The sequence below is a fragment of the Varanus komodoensis genome, unplaced genomic scaffold (assembly GCF_004798865.1).
Source record: "Varanus komodoensis strain SLA01 unplaced genomic scaffold, ASM479886v1 scaffold8, whole genome shotgun sequence".
Taxonomy (NCBI): domain Eukaryota; kingdom Metazoa; phylum Chordata; class Lepidosauria; order Squamata; family Varanidae; genus Varanus; species Varanus komodoensis.
In genome coordinates, this window is record NW_025336481.1 from 37,653,723 (window position 1) to 37,676,283 (window position 22,561).

The following is a 22,561-nucleotide window of genomic DNA, read 5'->3' on the forward strand; positions in this document are numbered from 1 at the left end:
TGACCGTGCACTAGAAATTAGAGGTTAGAATAAGAATCTGGTCATGCTTTCTGACATGCTTTTCTCTCTCTTTTTGGAGGTGCATGGCTATCCAACACTCTTGCTTTTCCGTAGTGGGGAGAAAGTGAGTGAACATACTGGAGCCAGGGATCTCGAAACACTCCATAACTTTGTTCTGCGGCAAACAAAGGATGAACTGTAAAAGAGCACCTTGGATACCACTTTTGTGGCTGTGTCTGTCCAGTAAACATGGAAGTTGAATCATAGCAATGTTACCAGATTTCCAGTAGTGGTAATTTAGGAAAAGGAGTGTGCTAACTATGTTATCTTCTCTCTGTGTGTTTGTATTTCCTAATCCCCCACTGTGCTGACCTTGAGAGACGCTTACAACAAGCACTCACTGTTCAGATGGGGAAAATGTGCAGTATTGGTTGCATTAATGAGCTTACAGTTGTCTTGCAGTGAAAAAGTAAATGGTCCCATAGGGACCAAAATGAGCAAAAGAGAAAAAAGGTTAAAATTAAGGGTCATGGCAGATTATTTTCACTGCAAGCTACACAGGTTAGAAATTTGCTGAATGCATGTAACTGGCAGAACTGCACAACATAACCTAATTTTGCTATACTGGTGAATCAAAGCCTTTTAAGACCTTTCATCAGAAACCAGGTTAAAAATGTTAATTCAAACGGAATACACACACACACTTGAGAAGGTACCCCTGATCACTATTGGCTACTTGCTTCCTGTTCTGGTTTTCTCTCATCCTGAGGGATGTACAACATTAAGCAAAGGTACTCTTATGTGTGCCTGGTCATTCTTAAACCATGGTATTTTTCAGGTAGCTTTGACAGCTGAAAAACACAACAGTCCTGTTCAGTAATTTGGAAAGCGATTCGGCTCTCTTTATGCCCTTTTACATATTCATTTTGGTGACCAAACAATTAAAAAAATTGTTTTTTAAAATGTTTATGCTTCTTTTCATCCAGTGGTCAGAACAGTAACCAGAGTTAAATTCTTCTGAGTTGCAGCAGGGTCCCTGAAATATATTTTCTTCCAAGTAAGGTACGGAAAGGAATCAAACTTACCTACAAAACCTTTCCAGATGGCCTATAGTTTTAAGCAGATTCTCCCATCCTCTCAGCCCCATTTCCGATTTAATATGCCATGTGACAGATAGAATTAAAGCCAAAGAACTTTTAGTACAGGTACTGATAGAGTAATACAGCAAACTAGATGCTAAAAGGTTTTCTAGTTTGTATATAAACATTTATTGCCATTTATTTGGGGAGGTATTGCAGATTTATACATATGCAGATACTCAGAAGGATGTGATTTCCATTTGTCTTGGATGAAGATGCAACTTTCATCTTTGTACTGTAGCTTGTCCTTTCTATTGAAAGCCAAGAAATATGTCTAGCATAAATTGTGAAAGGGGGATTTTAACAAAAGGGCTAATAACACATGGCAGTCTTATCACATCAACACACGTGTTTCTGCCTTCAAGGGAGCATTTACTCAGATGACTTTTAAAAAAACCTAATGAAGCACAATCTCATGAGCAGGCTGAATGGTAACTCATGAGTTCTTGTAAAAGTTCAAGTGGTACAAATTGTTTACACGAACTATTTCTGAATAAAATCTTTTTTTACAAAAAGAAATCTTGGTCTTGCTAAATAGTACATCAAAATTAATATATCTGACAATTGCAATAAATCATAACTTTAATTTATTTACAAAAGCCTTTTAAAATGCAGAGTAAAGGGAAAACCACTTCTGAAATCTTGCCTCAGGGAAATACTTCATGTGGAACCAATCTCGGAAATAAGCATCATACACACCTTCAATTTGTGTTCATCATAGTTGGGAGGTAGGTCTCATTGAGAAGGTATAGGCAAGTGCAAGGAGAGATACGAGTTTTTTTACCTCCATAAACTCACATTGCATGTTTTATTTAGGCCAGTGGGACTGAGTAGTGATGTAGCCCTTCCATAAGTGCAAGGCCGATCTCCATGTCTGGCCCTGCAGCATCGCCTATCACTTCCCATCCCGATACACTGATCAGAAGAACTTTGGAAGCCTTGCTGTTCCTCAGCCAGGTTTTCAGTATTTGGGGAGATCCATCTTCCCCCTTCTAGAAGCCACAAAATTAAAAGAATGAATATATATCTATATCTATATATAAATATATATGACAGTGTTTTGATAATCTTCTGTTTTAACTGTTTCTTGAGTATGCTCATTATGGTTTATGCACATACTTTTTTCTTGTTCATTTGAAGAACCAGAGTTTGTATACACATACACACACAAGCACACACTTAGTAGGGATAGTGGCAGTACTTTAAAAAGTTGGACCATAACTTGCAACAGGATGGAACTGTGGTATGTAAGCCTAGAAATTTTCTTTAGAACAAACTTTCAAAGGTTTTCCTGTTAATCTAAAGAACAATTACTTATTTCATTGATACTCTGCCTTTCCACCAAAAATTGCTCTCAAAGCCATAACTTTATCACTGGAATACAAGACAAAACTGTATGTTATGACAGCCAGCCCATAAAGACACATTACCAGTTACATTCCTTGTTGAAAAGCCAGGCACAACATTTTCATTTAAACACAGCAAATGGTGGTACTTTAGCTGCTAGGTTTCTCCAATGCAAAATGCTTCCATGATCAAGGTGCTCACGAATCAGGTTCTCAGGCTCTCTTGCATCCTTTAAAGCTAAGCAAGGATAGATTGGATTGGCTGTAGGTGTGGGTGAATCATGCCTTGAATCATGCACAATCACAAACTCTTCTTTTCCTTGTGCGATTGAATGGGATTTGACGAATGCTTGCTTAGCAAGAATGAACTGCAGATCAAACAACAGGATGGCTTTTGTCTATACCTCTTGCTGCGTTATCATGATCCATACTTTCAGTTTATTCTGGCACACTCAAAAGTAGACAGCATTGTGCAAGCACTTTAGAAGTTAACAAGTAGCATTGCAGTTCCATGCTTTTTAAAATTCCTTCTTAAGGCACAAACACTGTTAGATTTTCCCTTTGAGGCACTGGATGGAAGTCATTTTGAAAAGCATACGCGAGATCCATCTTTAAAGATCTCCTTGTCAGTGACACCCACAAGCTCTTACCACCATGTTCCTGTACTTTTTCAAAATGACATTGGAATTGTCATCAAAATAAAGAACTGATATTGCATTAAGTTTTGTAGGGGCACAGCATGGCTTAGGAACATTCTCCGGATTCATTAGATGAACCTGTTCAAAGAAAATGGTAGCATTATCTTTCTGTAGCTTCAGCCCAAATCTTACTTAAATTTTCATTTACATGTATAACCTGCATTTGCACCTGAGCCTTTTTCTGAGAAGCCTGAAGCAGTATCTATAATGGGGTTGGGCAACTTGGGACCTTCCAGACGTTTTGGTCTACAGCTCCCACTGGAATGAATGATGCCCTCCCTCCTGGGACTAAGAGCAGTTTGTAGAGTTTCAATTGCAATTATGGTAAAGGAGAAGAGCGTTAAGCTTTTGCATGTCCTCATTGTGCTTGTCCCTATTGCTGTCCTGGGATTTGAACTAAGCTCATATATAGCTGGGCCCTGGGATTAGTAATGGGGCTAAACCAAGGATTATACTTACCAAGGTTTGCACAATGGCATGATTGGTGGCATTCATGTGGGCATTGAGTGGAAAAGAACATTCTCCATCGCAGTAGTTCGCCGAATAGCCTTTTGGTGCAATTATCCAGTCCTTAACAACAAGAATGTCACATTTTACAATATTTACTATTAATAATGGTAAGGTTTTCCTAGTGCAGTGCCAAAAGTATGTGTATTACAGCTGCTCTGTCATACCTGCAGCTTTCATTGTTTTGAGCATTATTCTAGGAACAGTTAGAATATATTAATGGTAGAAAGTATAATAAATTCCTTCAAAATTTTCATTATTTTGTTGGTATTGATAATTCCATTGATACACCATCATAGGAAAGTTCAAGCTGGGTTCATCCCTCATAAAATGCCCCATCCACTAAAACATTCAGAAAGACACTGATTTCAGCTTGTCATGGCTACAATGCCAAGATATTAATTTAGGGCATGAATCAATATCATTGAATTTTCCTTCCCTCTCCTATACATGCTGTTTTCATGCATGTAATTCTGATCTTCCAGTTGTTCCCTCTCTCTGCCCCCAGTGTGCGGACCAGTGCGTGCCTGACATACATATACAGACAGGAACATGCGGTAATATGTGATTAGGATAGATTACCCATTAAGCCACTGTTGTGGTGGGTCCCATAAATTGCTTAGATCATGCTACAATATGTTTGACCTGTTACCAAGTATGCCCTTTGAATAGGAAATAATTCAGGCCGTATACAAAATCAGAGAAACTTTTCCAAAGTTTTTTTCCCCCAAAACATAACCAAACTTGAACCATTTTGATTCCACTGTTGATTGATACAGTATGTCAAAATGGAAGCCATATTTAGCAAAAAGCAGGGACAGCTTAAAAGTTATGACAAGCCCCAAAGTTTAAAGAGCCACCCTGAACTGTATCAGTTAATACCCATCTCATGGGACAAAACTGCATGAGGAATGCATGTATACACAGTATTCTCTGGTCACAGTGGAGACCACCAGAGTAAGAAAAAAAAGGAAATGAGCTATTATTTAATCCAGTTAAACCAGTAACAAAACCTCAATAATCTGTTAATATAAAAAAGGAATTAAAACAGTTAGAAAAGCTATCCTTAGTGACTACAGGGCTGCAAACACACGCCAAATTCAAAAAAGTCTTAAAACTGGATTGACCAACACGCAACAGCAGCAGTAAAAAAAACCCCAAGTTGATAAAAAAGTAAGTATTGAGCATATCCTACCAAGAAAGATAAATCACACACCTAGACCTTGATGTCATTAGTGTACTGGATGTAGTCTACTATTATATCCAAACTAATTACGAGATCATTGTGAGTGTTCAATTGAGTAGCAATTCTAGGGGTGGGGGGAAGAATGTAGAGCTGTATTTCTGTGCGACAAGACTTGGTGTAGTAAAAAGAAACCTTTTTCAATATTCTATTGTTTTAGAAGACCGTGTCTACGGAGGTAGAATCACCACATACCTGCCATCCCAAGTCTTGAAAGCTAACATAAAGTTCATGCTTCCTGCAAGCGGTTTTTAGGTCACTGCTGTTGTAATCTGTCAAGAAATAATTAAAAAACACACACACAAATATATAATTAGAGATATGGTAGAAGATGTTTTGTGGCTTAAAACTTAATGAAATGATGAAAATGAAATCCTTTCTTATTGTAAAGTTTCTATTTGAATTGCAACACTCCAGCACTCTCAGGTCTTATGGTCATGAAAACTGAAGCACTGCAGACTTTGGAAATATAATATTAATGTTCTGTTAAGACTTAAGCAATATTCTACATGAGGTCTTAACTAAGCATCACTGAATTTTCAAAGTCTGGAATACAATCCTTAAGCAACCACAGCTTAAAGTCTCAAGAGTGTCCAAATGTCCCTTGTTACTCGTAACAGCTTGCAGCTGCTCAGCTGCTACATACTCTGAGCTTACATTCTTAATAGCTACCAACTTCACTCCCAGAGAAGAATCATTGACTTACGGTCTAGACAGGTGTATATGGAGGTGTATACAGATATTCAAATAACCTGTTCCCAAGTCATTTAGGTCTCCAAATATTAATACCAGCACTTTCAATGGGGCCCAGAGATAGACTGACAGCCAACACAGAAGGAAAAATAACATTATGTGTGGTCTCATTGGCCAGGCCCTGTTAGCAATCTTGCTTCTCTGTTTTAGACCAGCTAGTATTTCTGGACCACTTTCAAAGGCAGTGCCATGCATAATGCACTGCATTAATCCAGATGAAATCCAGAGCATGGAGAACTATAACGAGACTATCCCCAGATAAGAACATAGGTGATGTATCAGTTTAAGCTGATAAAAGGTGCTCCATTCCACCAAGTCCATCTGTTCCTCTAGTGAAAATGCTGACTCTAGGACCACCTCCAAACTACAAACCTGATCCTTCAGGGGGAGTGCTGCCCCCTGCAGAACAAGGTGAACATCACTTAGCTGGGCAGAAGACCTACCCACTCACAGTACTGCCATCTTATCTGAATTGAGTCAAAGTGTATTGGTCCTCATCCAGTCCATTTCCACATCAAGGCCTGGTTCAGAATGCCTACTGTCTCACCTGGGTTTGATCTGAAGGAGAGATAGGGCTGGTCCATATCTCTGGAGAACCTCCCCAACAATTTCATGTAAATGTTGGAAAAGCCCTGGGGTACTCCATGCTACAATTACCAAAGGACAGCAACCCCCAGCACCACCATCTAAACTAAACCATCCAAGCAGAAGCAGAACCACTGCAGTGCAGGACCTTCTACAGCCAGATCAGGTAGCCTAACCAGAAGAATACCATGCTCAATGGCATTGAAAACCTCTGGGGGGTCCTTATCCCTCTCCTACAAAAGCTCACCAAGCAACCAAGGCAGCTTCCTTTCCAAATCAGGTATAAAGCCCAACTGCAATTAAAGAATCAGTTTCATGCAAGGCTGGGCGGCAACCACCTGCTCAAGCACTTTGCCAAAGAACGGGTTCTTTGTGACTGACCTAGAGGTGCTAATATCTTCGAGGTCTACATTAGGCTTTTTTTGGGAATGGCCTAATAACCTCTTCCTTCAAGGCAAGCGGGAGCACATCTCCCTCTCTCAAGGACAAAATCCTGAATTCAGCTAGATATGCTTTCCTTCCTTCTTAAATGGAATAAATCATGACAGAAAAGGGTCAGGTGATTGACCAGACTTGTCCAAGGATATTGCCTTCATCACTGGGCTTCAACTACTGAAACTCATTTGATAAAACTGAACCAGATGGTACTCTGGGCACCCCTAATAATGGAACTGCCCAAGTCATGACAAATGCACGCAATTTTATCTTCACAGAGTCATGCAATCTCATCTCAGTGGCCACCCACTTCCTGGCCTGAATTACAAAAGGCTGGAAGCGCTTCCCGGGCCAACACTGATAAAAGACATTGCTGGTGAGAAAGAACTCCCCTTTTTGCCAAACTTGTTGCTACAGATTCAGCTTGCTAAGGACTTCTAAGCGGTGTTTGGTTGGACACAACACAAGTCCTCCTCCACCTGCATTCGACCTGTCCTCCCTCTTGCTTCAGGTATAGCCAGGCCTTGCCGGGGCTGTGCTCGGAGGAAGCGAGTACTTGAGACTCGAGTCAACGGCCCAAGTCATCTGCACTCCACAGGGCAACCAGGGCTTTCAGCTGTACCAGCTGTACCAGCTAAAGATCTGAAACAGCTTTTTAGATACAGCAAGTTGGATAGGAAAATAGTGTTTATTTCCTGGACTCTGGAGGAACCTTTAAAAAACAGCAAATATTTATTTAAAAGAAAAGAAGTATAATACAAATGCTCATCCAAGAGAGCACGGTGTTACAGCTGGGTAGAGTTAGTGTTGATGTCCACTCTCCCTCAAAACAAACCTAACCTCAAAGCCACAAGAGATTAGCAGACTTAAAAAAAAAAGTATTGTAAATAATTCAGTGTTTTAACTTCTTTCAATGTTAGGAACTGGATCTCAGATCTTCAAAAAGTTTTTCTTTAATCACAACTGTAATCAACCTGAAATTGGTTAACTAGCTGCACTCCCACACCAGTAATTTTGTACTAAAAATGAGGATTATTTTTCTAGGCCAGCTTTTTGTTTTCAAATCAAGGTCGCATGTGTTTGACCAGAAGTGAAAAGCATTGTTGCAGAGAGTGTTTCTCATGTTTTCGGTTCAAGCAGTTGCTGAAATGGACAATCTGGACAACTGCATGGTGCAGTTCAAGTTACAGTGGTGGGGAGGGAGGAATCCTATCCATGTTCAAAACAACACCCAGTGCTTCCTGCACTTGGAAAACAAGCATATCTTAAGGAAGGGAAGGTTGGAAATCTTCCCTGTTGTACCTGAATATGCAAGGAATTGTTGCAAGAGGAAAACAAAGTTGGACAACAGAAAGCACTTCAAATTCATGTAGGGCTGATTTCCAAATCCGCCACTTAAAGACTCAGACTACAACCCTGATGTGCACCAAATGTTTTGGGACCCCCATGTCCCTGCCCCCCTCCAAGGACACAAGTGGGGCTTGGGGGGGGAGGGTGTGGCAGGGGTCTGATTCCTAGCCATGCCCCAGTCTCCTTTCCACACCCTCTCCAGTGCTTCCTCCAGGTGAGCAAAAATAGCCACCTAGACGAAAGGTGCATCACAAGGAGGTGCAGCCATGGAGCCCTGGGCCACCTGCCTCCCTCAGAAATGCAGAAAGTGCCTGAGTTCGGAGGCTAACATGCATCTGCGGCAGACGCCACTGAAGGCACCTGAGCAAATCTTAGCTTGTAAGATACTGGTTTTTAAAATGCAGCCTTCACAAAACTGTGCAGACTGTGTTCAGGGGCTGTCATATATCCCTGAAACCAGGGTCACTGCCCCTCTCCCACCACCACGCAAGAGACTTAATTTTGCTGGTTCATGACTGGCAGCTGCCCCTGTCTCCAAGTCTTGAATTTAACAGATGAAGAAGAGGGGGGTTTTTTTGACAGTTCCCAACAGTTCCTGGGAACTCCCTATCCGGAGGGGCCTGCCAGGCATGCACAGGTGTCTTCTGCGACCCTTTCCCTCACGGGCAGCCTCTGCTGCTCAGCAAGATGTGGCCAGCTTGCCCCGGCTGCTCCAAAAACTACCTCCCCTCCCACTTCATTCACACCACACATTTAGAACACTTTCATGCCACTTCAACTGGTCATTCCTTCCCCAAAGTATCTTGGGGACCGTAGTTTGTCAAAGGTACTGACTGTCATTAGTAGATACCTCTTCCTCATGCAGAGAGGTGCAGTTTCCTGAGTTCCTGGGAAGAGGGATTGATTGACTGAAGCAAATAGGTGTTTTCTAGCTACTCTTAGCCCCACAAATATTTGGAGAAATAATGGCTCAAGTGGAATAATGGTTTCATAATTGGAGCATATTCACTGAAATCAATGGGAAAAATTAGCCATTAGCCTTAAGTCCTCCTTACTTCAGTTAGGCTGCTTTACACGTGATTCAGCACGGATCCAATGAGAGCACGATAAAAAGTCGTGTCCGATCCATCGCGACCCCATGGACAAGATTCCTCCAGGCCTTCCTGTCCTCCAGCATCCCCCGAAGTCCACCCAAGCTCACACCAACTGCTTCAGTGACTCCATCTAACCACCTCATTCTCTGCTGTCCCCTTCTTCTTTTGCCATCTATTGTTCCCAGCATTAGACTCTTCTCCAGGGAGTCCTTCCTTCTCATTAGGTGGCCAGACTATTTGAGTTTCATCTTCAGTATCTGGCCTTCTAAAGAGCAGTCAGGGTTGATCTCCTCTAGGACTGACCCGTTTGATCGCCTTGCGGTCCAAGGGACTCGCAGGAGTTTCCTCCAGCACCACAATTCAAAGGCCTCAATCCTTTGGCACTCAGCCCTCCTTATGGTCCAGCCATACATTGCAACTGGGAAAACCATAGCCTTGACTATACGCACTTTTGTTGGCAGGGAGATGTCTCTGCTTTTTAGTATGCTGTCTAGATTTGCCATCGCTTTCCTCCCCAGGAGCAAGCATCTTTTAATTTCTTGGCTGCAGTCCCCATCTGCGGTGATCTTGGAGCCCAGGAAAATAAAATCTGTCACTACCTCCATTTCTTCCCCATCTATTTGCCAGGAAGTGAGGGGACCAGATGCCATGATCTTAGTTTAAAAAATCTTTCCTTCATTATCAATAAGAGAGTTTGAAATAACTTCTAGAAGCTGTCATTGTTTCCCCTTAAAAAGAGATACCTTCATCTTGCACCCATTACTCAACAGAAATTCAAACCAAGTACAAAACTCCTTTTTATTGTATAATCATAGGTTGAATAATTTTGGAAATAGGTGTGGCTTGGGGGCATGGCTTTGAGATGCTGCTCTGACCGTCATGAAGGGACCCCTCCCCACTTCTAAATTTGCCACTACACCACTGAGGGGAGGGTCATGGCTCTCCCACACTGGAGGCATTCAAGGGGCAGCTGGACATCCATTAGACACCCTTCAGCCAAGGATGCTTTAACCTGAGCAGGGAATTAGACAATGGCCTTATGGATCCTTCCAACTCTACTATGATTCCATGACATTTCAGTACTCGGGGGATCTTCCCCAACTTAGAACCTTCTAGCTAGGCTGCATTACAATTACCATCATCTGCATCTAGCATGTTCAAAGTCACCAGACTTAAGAAGACTTGGTTAAAGGCAGCTACTTCAAATACTCCTCCTCCCTCCTCCTCAAAGATTTTTTGAAACTCCTTCCTACTTGAAAGTATAGCTAAAAAGATGTCAGGATCTGGGCTGCTCTGGTGGCCAGAATCAGAACAGCTATCACTGTATTCATAGGATCAGTCCCAAGCCCTGCTGAGCACACGGATAAGCACCAGGAGGGAGACCTGGGGGAAGAGCGACATAAGAGCAAGCTCTTCGCACCAGAGCTGGCCTCAGCAACATAGATCCTTCTGTAGCTCCTGCTCCTTTCCTGACTGTTCCTGGTTTCTGCATCTCCCTGTTGCCTCAGCAGCCCAGCTCCTTCTGCTTGCTGCCATGTTGCATTCTGCCTGACCTTTTCTACTCCTGGTTCCTGCTGTGTATCTTGCACCCCATCTTGCTGTGTCTCCGGCCTTGCCATGTTGTGCCAGCAACATAGGTTTGCCTGTTTGCTGTTGTGCCTCCTCTCACCTCACCTATAACTTGCCTTGCCCATGTATCCTGCCTCACTATGTTGCCTCAGTAACTCAAGACTTAACCGCGAGCTGTGGTTCAGTTCCCGCATCTGCCTGACCATTGCTGCATCTGGTTGCTGTTGTTTCATGTACCTTGCCTTGCTGTGTCACCTGCCGTGCTGTGTCTCCCACCCTGTTATCCTGTCCAAGCCACCTGCACCTCTGTTTGTCCGCCTAGTTCTCAATCCTTGGCTTGTACCTGACCACGTCCTTGTTCTGCCCTCATGCTTTCTTCTGCTTCCTGACCTTGGCCTGCACCAGGACTATGATTTGTGGATTCTGTCTTTCCTGAAGTTCTACTGCCCTGGTCCTGGTGCCTCTGCTCCTCTCCGGCTGCTCACATCCCAGTCACGGACCCTGACAACAGATAGCCAATATTTACTGAAACTAACCCCCTCTGAAATACACTGACTATTCCTGGAGTGCCCAGTCTTCAGATTCCTCAATTAATAGCCAGTGCGCATCAGGAAGAAAGTCTCCCTACCATGCCCTCTTCTCAATGTTTGAGTTAGGTGATTGGCCCGAATACAGCGGATGTAAACTGACTGTGCAGTTAATAATAACCCACTAAATATACAAGAGTCAGAAAGGACAAGCTAATGACATGCCAGACCTAAGTACACTCAAATATACCCTTGACAAAGAAGCAAGAAAAATGCCAACATAGATGCAAGTTTCTGTTGTCCCTTCTCTCCTGAGGTTAGAGGCTGCGAGAAGAAAGACTGCTTTGAAATTCTTCTGGAGTAATCCACAACATAGAGAAGGCTGTTGGGGGATTTAGAATTGGTGGCAACGCCTTAACACCCAAAACGTTGTGAATGTCCCATGGGATTAGCCATCTTATCCACACCAATTCTTTTCCTGACTTGCACTGCCCAGCCTTGCTCCTTCTCTGGCTCTGAAGATGAGCAATAATTACTATTTTGCCTCTGTCTAGTTTCTTCCCACCAGCTAGCTTTTGAAGAACATGAGCTAGATCCAAAACTGTCCAGTTTCTAACTGAACCATTCTGGGCTTAGAGATGACACAGACAGCACACTGCACATAAATAGATGACATTTAAGAAGTGACCACAGCTCAGCGATAGGGGTGGCATATGTTGCAAGAAAGTCCCAAGGCTCAGTCCTTGATATCTCTGTTTTTAAATTAAAAAAAAAGTGTTAGAGCAGGCAAGTCGAACAAATTCAATCTGAGGTGCCCTGAGCTTGCACAACATGGCAGCCCCATGCAGTGTGGGTTCTTCATGAGTTCTTCACCTACAATGTGTCTGACAGATGATCAGTTTCACTGCAGGGTGTCCTTCCTCTCTTTCTTCCTCAGTCCTCCTGCAAGTAACCTGGGGACTGCTCTTTTCCCCATTCTGCTCCATCGCCCCATAGCATTTTTCCTCCCCTGGCCTTTCATTATCTTACTGGGATCTCTGACAACATGTCCAAAGTGCCCAAGCAGCACATTTGAGGTGCTAACACTAGCACACCAGGGTGGCCACCTGTTTTGTAATATTTTTTAGGCACCAAGAATATATGCAAATATGTCCTTATTTATTTATTTATTTATTTATTTACCAATAGTTTGGCAGTGGAACTGAAAGGGAAAGTCTTGCCTATTCAATATCATGGGAGGTGCTTGCTGCCAAAGAAGAGTCAGTATCAACCAGGGAGAGCAATTGAGCAAGACTGCAAATAGGTTCTTTTCTTAGTTTGCTCCTCCCTTGACAGTTGTCAAATGTTGCGCTATTAAGCAAAAAGCAACGTTGCCAAAAGATTTTTGCTTGCGGAAGTGGGTGGCAAGTGCATCACCCCCTTCACATCAAAGTCTTGTAGTTTTGAAGGATGGCGCTTACGGTTCCACTGTCTTCCATCTTTCCCACTCTACCTAGTTATGAAGAAAAGAGGAATGAAACATTCTACCCCATTCAGGGTTTATTTTAAAATAGGTTTTTTTCCATAAGACTAAACAAGATTTGCTGACAAGGAAATAGGCCTATTTCACAGCTGCATGTTTTTCATGTTGTTGTTTCTTTTTCCTGCTTTTTCCAAGCAGCTCGCTTGCAATTCTATGGACCCACAACAAAATTCAAACAACACAGCAGCCCATTGTGGGTCTAACAACACATGGATTGCCACAAAAGAAGCCATCCAGTAGAAAGTGATGCAAATTCAGATGACATAATTACCCACAGTGGGTTGGGCTGCTGTGCCATGTGAACCCAGTCAGTATCAGTCAGTGCAGACGATGCTGGCCTTGTGTAAGACGGCTTCTATGCTCATATGACATCAAAGGAAGTCCGATGTCCTCCTCCACTCCATTTTATTCTCACAACAACAACCCTGCAAGGCAGGTTAGGTCGAGAGTCTGTGACTGGCCCAAAGTGAGCTTCATTGCCATGTGGAGATTGGCATCCCAGAATAACACTGTGGTCACTATGCCAGATAAAGGGACCTTCTACAAGCAAAAAAATTCCCCTTGTGAAATGTAGATCATGGGTTCAAGCAATAGATGACAACAGGTATAACTACAGTTATCTCACTTCTACTGCTGATAAATACAAATGGGCACTTCAGACTAAACTGAAAGCTTCAATGACTACTTCTTTTTCCAAATAGAAATTATAATGTTAATGGTCAAGGTGGCAATCCTATGCACACTTACCAGAAAATCAGCTCTAATTAACACTACTGGGCTTTTCTCCAAGTAAACATGCCAAAGATTGTGCAGCACAACACATCAGAGAGATATTTCTCTTACACCACAACCCTGCTTGCAGGAGAATCTATGTTGTTACATGACAGCAACCCTCAGCCTTTATGAATTCACATGCAATTCATGGAGTACGCTAATGGTAAAAAGCTCTAATCTAAAATAGGCACTTTTTAAAAGCCTGTCGAAGGTAAACCCAGTAAATGCAAGTATGTTGCAGAAAACTTTAAGTCAGTCTTCCCAACCTCGTGTCCTTCAAAAGTGCTGGATCGCATGTCCTCTCAGCCCAAATAAATGTGGCCAGTGGCCATGACAAAAGTTGTCTTCTAATGCACCTGGAGAGCCATGGGTTTGGGGAATGATTTGAGTATCCAGGTGCACCCTTGCACAATTCTTCAATTGCACCATTCTTTGGCTCCTTAAAGAAACAAACAAATCCCTACAAAGAGGCCAGTTGCTCGGTAAGATTTTAAAAAGCTGCTTCTTCAGCATCTTCATGTCTTGCCTCTGAAGCCCAGAAATAGCTTTGGCTCACTTGACATTTTAACCCCACCACCCCCGCAACAAGCTGTGAAAATCCCACACAGCCTCCTCCCATGGAACGAAGACACAGCTAAAATACACCATTTAAGAAGAGAATTAATGATCTCCGTATTTTTTTCTGTAGCTTGATTCAGACTGAAGCTGCACTCCTATGTACACATCCTCACTGAACTCAATTCTGATGAGACACATGCACAGAAATATGCTGTAAATAAGAAAAATTATCACAGCATATTATGGGATGCAAGTGCTTATCAGAACCAAGGCAGACATCTCAAGAGGCATACAGAAGTGTAAGTTTGGGCAGTCCAGCTCTTACTTATGCATGTTAAGCTGCAACCTGCCAAAAAAAAATCCCTTCTTCTACCCAAGTTTACAAGGCTCATGGATGGTGTCATCTTCTGCCTTGCAACAGCCGATGCAACAGGGGAACTCCCTTGCACATGGCACTGAAACGCTACAGTGACGACATATAGGACTCAAGAGAGTTAAGACATCCTCAACACATTTTTTGAGGGTCAGTGAAATCCTTTAGACTATTATTTTACTTTAGTGAAAGAAAAAGAGAAAAAGAGATATGCACTGAAAGCACTTCATGAATGTGAAGTGAATGGCACGGAATGATAGCTAAGAAGCATCAGAAAGAGTATTTTATTTCCACATGGCACAGCAGGCATTTAAGAGGTTACCTGTAATACTGGATACCCTGGAAACATCTTGAGGCTGGGTGGAGCGATTTCGACTCTGCTCCCTGCGCCTGTTGGAAGCTGACCTAGCAGTTCGAACATGAACCTCACTCACTTTGAAAAAAGCCACCATGAAAGGCTGTTTGTCATAAGGGCCATCTCGACCTATTAGTCCTGCTTCTCTAGGGTTTATACTGAGACCTATAAATTAAACGAAAAAGTGGTATGTCATATAAAGAGCACAGTGTTTCTGAATAGCTCTTTTGAGCAACACAGCTGCTTTCCTACAAGGAACTTTCTGCTGCCCCTCCTTGGGTTTTTCCCCTGCCCATCCACCCTCCTCGATAGCTAATATCATAGGATATTCCAATTTGCAGTGAAAGCTCACAAGCCTTGCTTCTGTAACACTGCAAATGCCACAAACACACAATGGCTGCAACTGGGCCTTCTGTCTTTGCACTCGTCATATGCAAAGCATGCTGATAAAACCAAAACTGGGAGCTGTATAAATACTGCAGGTGAGTCAAATATAGAAATGTGATCAAATACTGCAGGTTGATAGGCTGCAACCTGGCTTGGATTCAGGATCTGGACAATGTTCGATCCAGGATCTGCCTTCTGTGGCTCCACTCAAGAAAGGGACCTACACTTGAATTTCAGGGATGCTGCTGCTCCCCACGCCATGCCCCCCCCCAATGCATCCAGCAGAATTCCCCAATCCGTTGCACAGCATTGGAAAGGGGAACTGGAGGGGTGGCATGGGCGGGCGTCAGTTGCACATGCCTACATTGGCATCCTATTTCATTTATTCCATATAGTTCTTCTTGTCCAGTGTAATTTATTCTGCAATATTTTCAATTTATTCTAACCTTTCCAGCAATGGCACTAGGCAGAGTAATGATTCACTTCAATAAGTGGGCCTTGGAAAACCACTGCCTGTCCGAGTTGATTATATTAGACTGGATGAGGCAATGATCTGAGCTGAGCAGGAGTCAGCACCACTTGCTTTGCTTCCGTCAGGGGGAACAGTCCCCAGTTCTAGTGGAAGATGAGCCATGTCTCCAATGGCCCACAAAGATCACTGGCCTGCTATGAAAGAAAAGGAGCATGATGGGAGAACACCCAGCAATGCAGCACATGTTCACTTCCACCGTTGCATCAGGCATGGAAGCCGAAGAGCGGTGATGCGGCACTGCATCAGCTCTGCACCCCAAGGAGAGGAATGACACAGTCAGGAGATGGACGAAAGCTGGACTGAGATGGGAGCACCCAGGGAAAGGGCTTGTGTCGGCCTCCACAAAGACGCCAGCACACCCCCGCACAGAGAGCCCTGTGGGCCTTCAACAAAAACGCCTGTCAAGTGAGTACCTTGACAAAAGACAGCATCCACAATAAGGCATTCCCAGTATTTTACAGCTACAGACGTGGGGCAAGCAGGAGGCGAGGAGCAGCTTTCAATCCGGGCAGCTTGTTCCAGAGCTGGACGGTCCCATCACAGCTGTGTGTTTGGCTGTCTTAGCCAGAGCATCACATCACAGCTGAATGCTATAAACATAGCTTCCAATTAATGACTAGGTCATTGGCCAGATGTTTAAAGTATGTTGGCCTGTTACCTACCATCCCTGGTCAGCACGCTCATCTGGAGTCCCAAGTTATGCTGAGGGTTTATCACCCACATGTTACTGGTGGCAGTGATATCAAACTCTAGCCAGCCTTCTTCTGAGGCCCATACTGCTCTCGTGTCCAGCAAAAACAGGTCTGAATCTCTGAAGCAGAAAAACAAAAAAGCAGCAGCTTAGGAGCAGAAAGAGCATTGCACTGTTACGCTGGCCCAAACGCCTTGTTTGCTTTCATAGCTTCAGTACCATTGGGAAGCAATATTAAAAACACTTCTCGCCTGTCACTATCATTTCATCATGGCTGTAAATCTTAATTTTACAAGGGTGGAACTGCAACCTACACTTATATGATTAAAAAGTCCTATTTATATTTGCACCAAATGAACTAATGGTGCAATCACAGATGAAGACAAATGCGAGATAAACGGATGGTTGCAAATTTAAGCTGGATCAACTGCACTGGAGAAAATGGACTTCCCCACCAGCTCCTTCCCACAGGAGCTCTGTCACCCACCCACCCACCCACCTACCCCTCTGCCCCAAAAATACTACACAGAGAATCAGGAGTTGCTGCTCTGCTGTTCTGAGAAAAGGGGGGGGGGGGTCCTTCAAGATCAAGCAGAGAGGGCTTCTATGAGTGGAGTCTTCTCTCTTGAGTTGGGGTGACAGTTAAACCTACTCCTGCCCCTGCTATGTCCATGTCTGGAGAAAGAGTCTGGTTCTCCCTTCTCACCTGCTTCCCAATTGCACTTTGTTTCACTTTGGCCTGGAGAACTCAGTGGACACCAGAAGGCTGAGCCAGTTCCTGTATGCATGTTCCACTACTTACTTGCCCCTTCCAGTCTGCTTCTTGCTTGCATTAGCATGTAATGGACTCTGGAAGCTCTTATATAAATAAACTGCTAGCAATTGGTTTGTCCGTACTCGATAGGTGTGCAAGAAACATGTTCAGAGATTGATCTAAGGCCATCAATCAATTGCCAAAATCTTTGTTAAGCTCTATAGCCTTATTTCCTAAACCTGTAGCCCACATTTAAAACACGACGAGTAGAAACCCAAGCCCAAAGACTGATTTTGCTAAGAAAAGTAACTCTGGAAAAGAAGCTATGATGAGGTTTTTTTATGACGATGAGGGCATACTTAGCCCCTTCCCTGTCTTGAATCCACCACTACTTTTCCCAGGGGGGAGTTTGAAATATGGGTTTTGGAGAGGACAATGAAAGGGGCAAAAAGGGAATTGGATGCTGTGAGTTAGAGCATCAAAGAGGCTATTAGAGAAAAGCTGTGCTCATGTACCACCTCAATTCTCCTCACAAGTTCTCCTTCCCAAGCTGCTCTTTCCTAGGAAAAGGAGCAATTCCATGCATGCTACACATTTTATGTTGTCTTTTTAAATACAGAGTTAGGTTCAAAGGAGATATTGAAACCAGTTAAAGAGTCACTCTGCAAAAGTGAAATGTTCACATATAGGGTGACAAAGAAGTCTAGAAACTGGAATTCGTCCAGAGGGATTTTTTCCCATGAGAAGAGATGCAGTGTGATAACTGCCTTTTACCCGGAGTCACAGTTACAATTTTATTTACACAAACAAACTGCTTATCTGGAGCCATGTGTTTGTGACCTGAAGATAATTTCCTGTTTGAGTCAGTTGCCCCAATTCAGTGAACTGACAGTGATGGAATGAAGAAATCCTCTTCTGGGCTCCCCTGGACTTCAAAGAGCCCAGTGCAAGTGCTACTGAAATGGCTAAGGCAAGGACTCGGGTATCAGAGGGTGGCTCGTGTAACCAACGCCCATAGATGTCCCTCAATCAGAGCCAACCTCCACATTACATAGGTAGAAGAAAGTAACAGGCCTCTGAGATGAACCAGCTCAAACTACTGTGTAAGCATGTAGTAAGCTAGCACATGAGAGACAAAGACAGAGAGAGTTTTTTCTGGTGGGCTAGTTTACAACATATTTGTTTACAAAATTGTTTACAGGGACCCTTCAAAAATATGTGTACTTTTGTACAAATACCTTTGCACTTTCAAATACTTTATCCTGTCCAGAATTCTGCCACCTCAGTTTGCCACCCCATTTTGTATTATGTCCTGGGCTGGATCTACACAGATGTTCATGCACACACACATACACACACATGCATATGGAGCAGAATGAAGTCACAGAAAGGTGAAAGGGTAAAATGGACTGTATAACTTTGGACTGTTAGTGTGGACATTCTCAAAGTAAAACATCCTGTTGTAAGTAAAAATCTAGCAGATCAGGAGATGCAATGGACTAGAGACTTTGGTGTGTGCTAGTTTTCTTCTTGAGGGTATCCTTTTATTGGGGTTTTTTTTCACTTGAGGAAGCATTCAAAAATTTTATCACCAACCTATAATCTAAAGCAATGTGTCCTGTCCTATCCATTTTATTGCATGTGTAGGCCAGGCTTAAAACACTTCTCAGATTGTAAAACTGCCACAGCAACTCCAGGTGACATGAGTGATATACAGTGGTACCTTGGCTCACGAACTTAATCTGTTCCAGGACTTTGGTCACAACCCAAATTTGTCATGACCGAGTCAAATTTCCCCATAACGTTCAATGTAAATAAGGTTAATCCGTTCGGTAACTATTTTTTTTAATCACAAAAATTTGAAGTAAAGTGACAAAGAACAACAAAGATCATGGCCTTCCCCCCTCCCCAGCACGATCACGATTGTACCCGTGTTCCCTGCACTAGTGCGATCGCGATCGTGGCCATAGACCGGCGTGATCACAGTCGCATTTGTTCAGAGAGGACGGGTGCAATCTCGGCCATCTCCCCCACCCCCCCCCGCAAGCATGACCGCGATTGCACCCGTGCAGGGAAGGTGGGCGCAATCGTGAACATCACCTAATGCAGAGTTCATGACCCAAGGAAAAATTTTTCTGAAATTTCTGTTCACGAGCCGATTTGGTCATGAACTGAGGCATTTGTGAGCCGAGGTGCCACTGTAGCTACAATGGTAGTACACTTTCTTGGACTGGCGCACCAGGTGTCTGTTCAGATTTACACACAGTGGATTGAACTCAGCTTTCCTTTCCTATCAGCAGCAGCAGTCCCTGAGTGGGCTTCCACTAACAGAGTTGCAGCCAATAGGAAAAGTGCAGCGAGAGGAACTTCCTCAATTCCCCCTCCCTGTGCCACCCCCAGCAGCCCCTCCCACAGTGTTCGGGAGGATCACCCCGATCCTTTGGAACAGATCAGGGAGCAGGGGCACAGGAGACCTAAGAGAAAAAACTGGGAAAGACTGCCGCCACTGGAGCCGCCACCGCCTCCTCCTCCTGAGCAGTGGAAAAATCTCTGCTGGATCAAGAACTTTCCACCGAAAGGAGAAGATTCTAAACCCAAGCCCTGAAGGACTTTTCTGCATGAGGACTTTATCATGCTCTTGTGATTTCTCACTCAGGGAAGTTTGCTGAGATTTTTCATGACATTACTCTCTTCCAGATCCTTTCTTGTGTTTTCCAGCCTTTTAATGTTTATTTCCTTAGAGTAAATTTAAAAGTGCAACATACTAGTAGGAAAGCCCCAAGGAAAGTTACAGATCCACAATGCAGTTACACTACAGTGCCAGGTTATGGTTGCTAATATAGTATATAGAATTAAATACACCTCCCGCGGGGGAGGGGGGGAGTCCATGTAAAGGATGCATATCCCTGATCTAAGGAGAACACCAAGAGGATGCATACCAGTAAAATACTGCTATTAACTGTCTCACAAAGTGTGTAGGCTTTCTACTGTTAATTAATATAAAATGTGGTCTTTCCTATTCTCTGCTTAGTACTGAAAATCTGGCAGGACAAATTACTGTTTTAAACACCGAGATAACTCAGTTATTATCTGAGTTATGCTACAAAGTCAGTCATGCACTTCGAACAACCTTTCAGTTCTGGCTATTTGGATCTTGCGCTCAAAGCCCCTCCCCTCAGGCCCCAAGAGCAACTGCTGTTTATTTACTGAGTGAAAGCTTTGCCTTTTCAGATCAGGTGCAGATATGCCATCTCTAAACTGGTCTCCAAACTGCAAATAATGCCCCCAAGAGACTCATTCTTAACTCAAAAGTTGCCGTTCTTCTAAGCATACTTACTGGAACTCAAATCAGGTGCAGCAATGCAGTCTCTAAACTAGTCTCCAGACAGCAAACAGTCTCCCAGGGACTCACACCTGTTTGTTCACAGCGCAATACCAACTCTTAGCAAATGAACTAGAGAATGGTTCGACACATACGCTAAATTAGGCAGCTGTTTTCTGAAACCGCATTTTTCATGCCTGATTTCCATTCCTCACTATGACCTCATTTAACCTTTCCTCATCACCTTCTACCACAGAGAGGAACAGTCATCTTTGCTGAGAAGATGACAACGCCAGAGGTAACTCAAGGAAAGCGGGATTTAAACTCATGAGCACATTTGCCCTAATTCTGAATATAAAGAAAAACAACCTCTTATTTTGATAGGGACAGGAAGAAATTCATTCAGGTTGCTTAATGCAAACTTGATTTGTACTTCCTGAATGAATAAATGAGCTGAAATGCAGTTATTATCAAAATTCACACTTCTCTGCATTTTGTTATGCAATCAAATAATTAGATATTAATATACTACAGAGAAATGTGTATTTTAGTATAATATCATGCAAATAGCCAGTATGTTAGAGAATTTATGCACATAGAAGAAAAAATCACACATACAATGTGCATGTTAGAAGAAATGCCCATGTAAACACACAAGTCTTTTTGTGTGGACTTTAAAAAGAAATTCAAACCGATGCAGAAGAGGGACAGAATGAACTTAAAGAGTGGAAAAATGAGAAACCAAAACTGCCAAATTTGTCCATCCCTTGATTTATGGGTTCCCATGTACACATGAAACCTTCACACTAGCTCCTCTTTCATTTCAGTGCTTCAAAGGGTAGCCTATGAAATCGTACTCCACGGACAGAACAGCCCATTGCTTGTAAGGAACTCTATAGGTCGAAACAGTCCAGTAGATCCCGAGAGTACAGAACATCATATGCGTGCAAGAATATTAAATGGCGGGTTTATCCCTCACATTTCCTAAGACTGGAAGCTCACCCAACTTCTTTTTCAGTCCCATGTACAGTGACCTTGCCCAACTTGGCATGCTCCTACTGAGCTGGGCTACAGAATTCCCAGCCAGTACGAACACTGTTCAGAGATTACAGGAACGCACTTCAAAACGTCCAAGGGGCACTAGTTTAGGAAAGGTTGTACTACAGTTATTTGATTGCTTGCGGGAGTAAGCAGGCTGAATTTCTTGCCCCTCTTTGTCTAAACAGTGCCCTGGTGCACTACTGGAAGGGAAAACCCAGGAATGAAAAGCACAGCAATATGGGGAGCTGCACAACATGGGGCAGTGGGTCTGTTTTATATGCCAAAGGTGGCTGGCTCAGTTTCTTTCAGCATCATTTATTATGCATGTTTGCACTGCATTTTCAGTGACTGTAAAGGTGTTTTGAGGGGTGATTGTATAGAAGAAAAATGGCATACAAATGCTGCAAACAAACGAACAAATGCTATATATTACATTTAAATCACACCCTTTCTCTAAGGAGTTATGGGCATTGTATCTGGTTCCCTCAGCGACCTTGTGAGGTAGACTAGATTATGAGGTACTGGATTTCAAGGATGAGAGAAAGTTTGAACTGCATCTCTCTAACCTACTTGGACATTTTGACAGCTACATCATGCTGGCTCTGACTAAAAAGTGTCTAGAGCAGCAAGGGCTTTGACTCAGTTGTGTATGTGTATGTGCGCACATACACATTTCACCCTTCCATGGGCCTCGGCAAGGGGAAATAAGGTAAGCAAACAGAAGATCTAGCAAAAAGAAAGTAATGCCCAGTTTACCCAAGTAATATGGAAGCTGCTTACAGAGAAATAATTTATTTCAGGCATTTTAACATTTCTAGCCCACAAGGCTCTCAAGAAAGGAAAAATTAACTCCGGCTTTTCAAACAGAAGCATTCATTTGCTACTTTATAAATATCAACTCTTGCTACTATTCTTAACCAATTCATCACAAACACATATTTAGAACATTCACAGGACAAGTACTTTGCAACTGATTACGACATTTCCTATGAAATCTAAACAGTTC

At 43.0% G+C, this 22,561-nt stretch overlaps 2 protein-coding genes across 2 annotated transcripts in view; one reads left to right on the forward strand and one right to left on the reverse strand.

The window, feature by feature from the left end:
* TXNDC5 (thioredoxin domain containing 5) overlaps positions 1 to 1,658 on the forward strand; it is a 35,375-nt gene extending 33,717 nt beyond the window's left edge. Inside the window, exon 10 of the mRNA XM_044455026.1 lies at positions 80 to 1,658. Coding sequence (XP_044310961.1) covers positions 80 to 202 — 123 coding nt within the window. The 3' untranslated portion in view covers positions 203 to 1,658. The remainder of the gene's footprint in view (positions 1 to 79) is intronic.
* Positions 1,659 to 1,708: 50 nt separating this feature from the next.
* The window catches only part of BMP6 (bone morphogenetic protein 6), a 125,301-nt gene continuing 104,448 nt past the window's right edge, over positions 1,709 to 22,561 (reverse strand). Inside the window, exons 3-7 of the mRNA XM_044455025.1 lie at positions 16,410 to 16,558; positions 14,796 to 14,993; positions 5,129 to 5,205; positions 3,643 to 3,753; positions 1,709 to 3,261 (exon numbers count right to left, since the gene is read on the reverse strand). Of these exons, the coding sequence (XP_044310960.1) occupies positions 3,112 to 3,261; positions 3,643 to 3,753; positions 5,129 to 5,205; positions 14,796 to 14,993; positions 16,410 to 16,558 (685 nt within the window). The 3' untranslated portion in view covers positions 1,709 to 3,111. The remainder of the gene's footprint in view (positions 3,262 to 3,642; positions 3,754 to 5,128; positions 5,206 to 14,795; positions 14,994 to 16,409; positions 16,559 to 22,561) is intronic.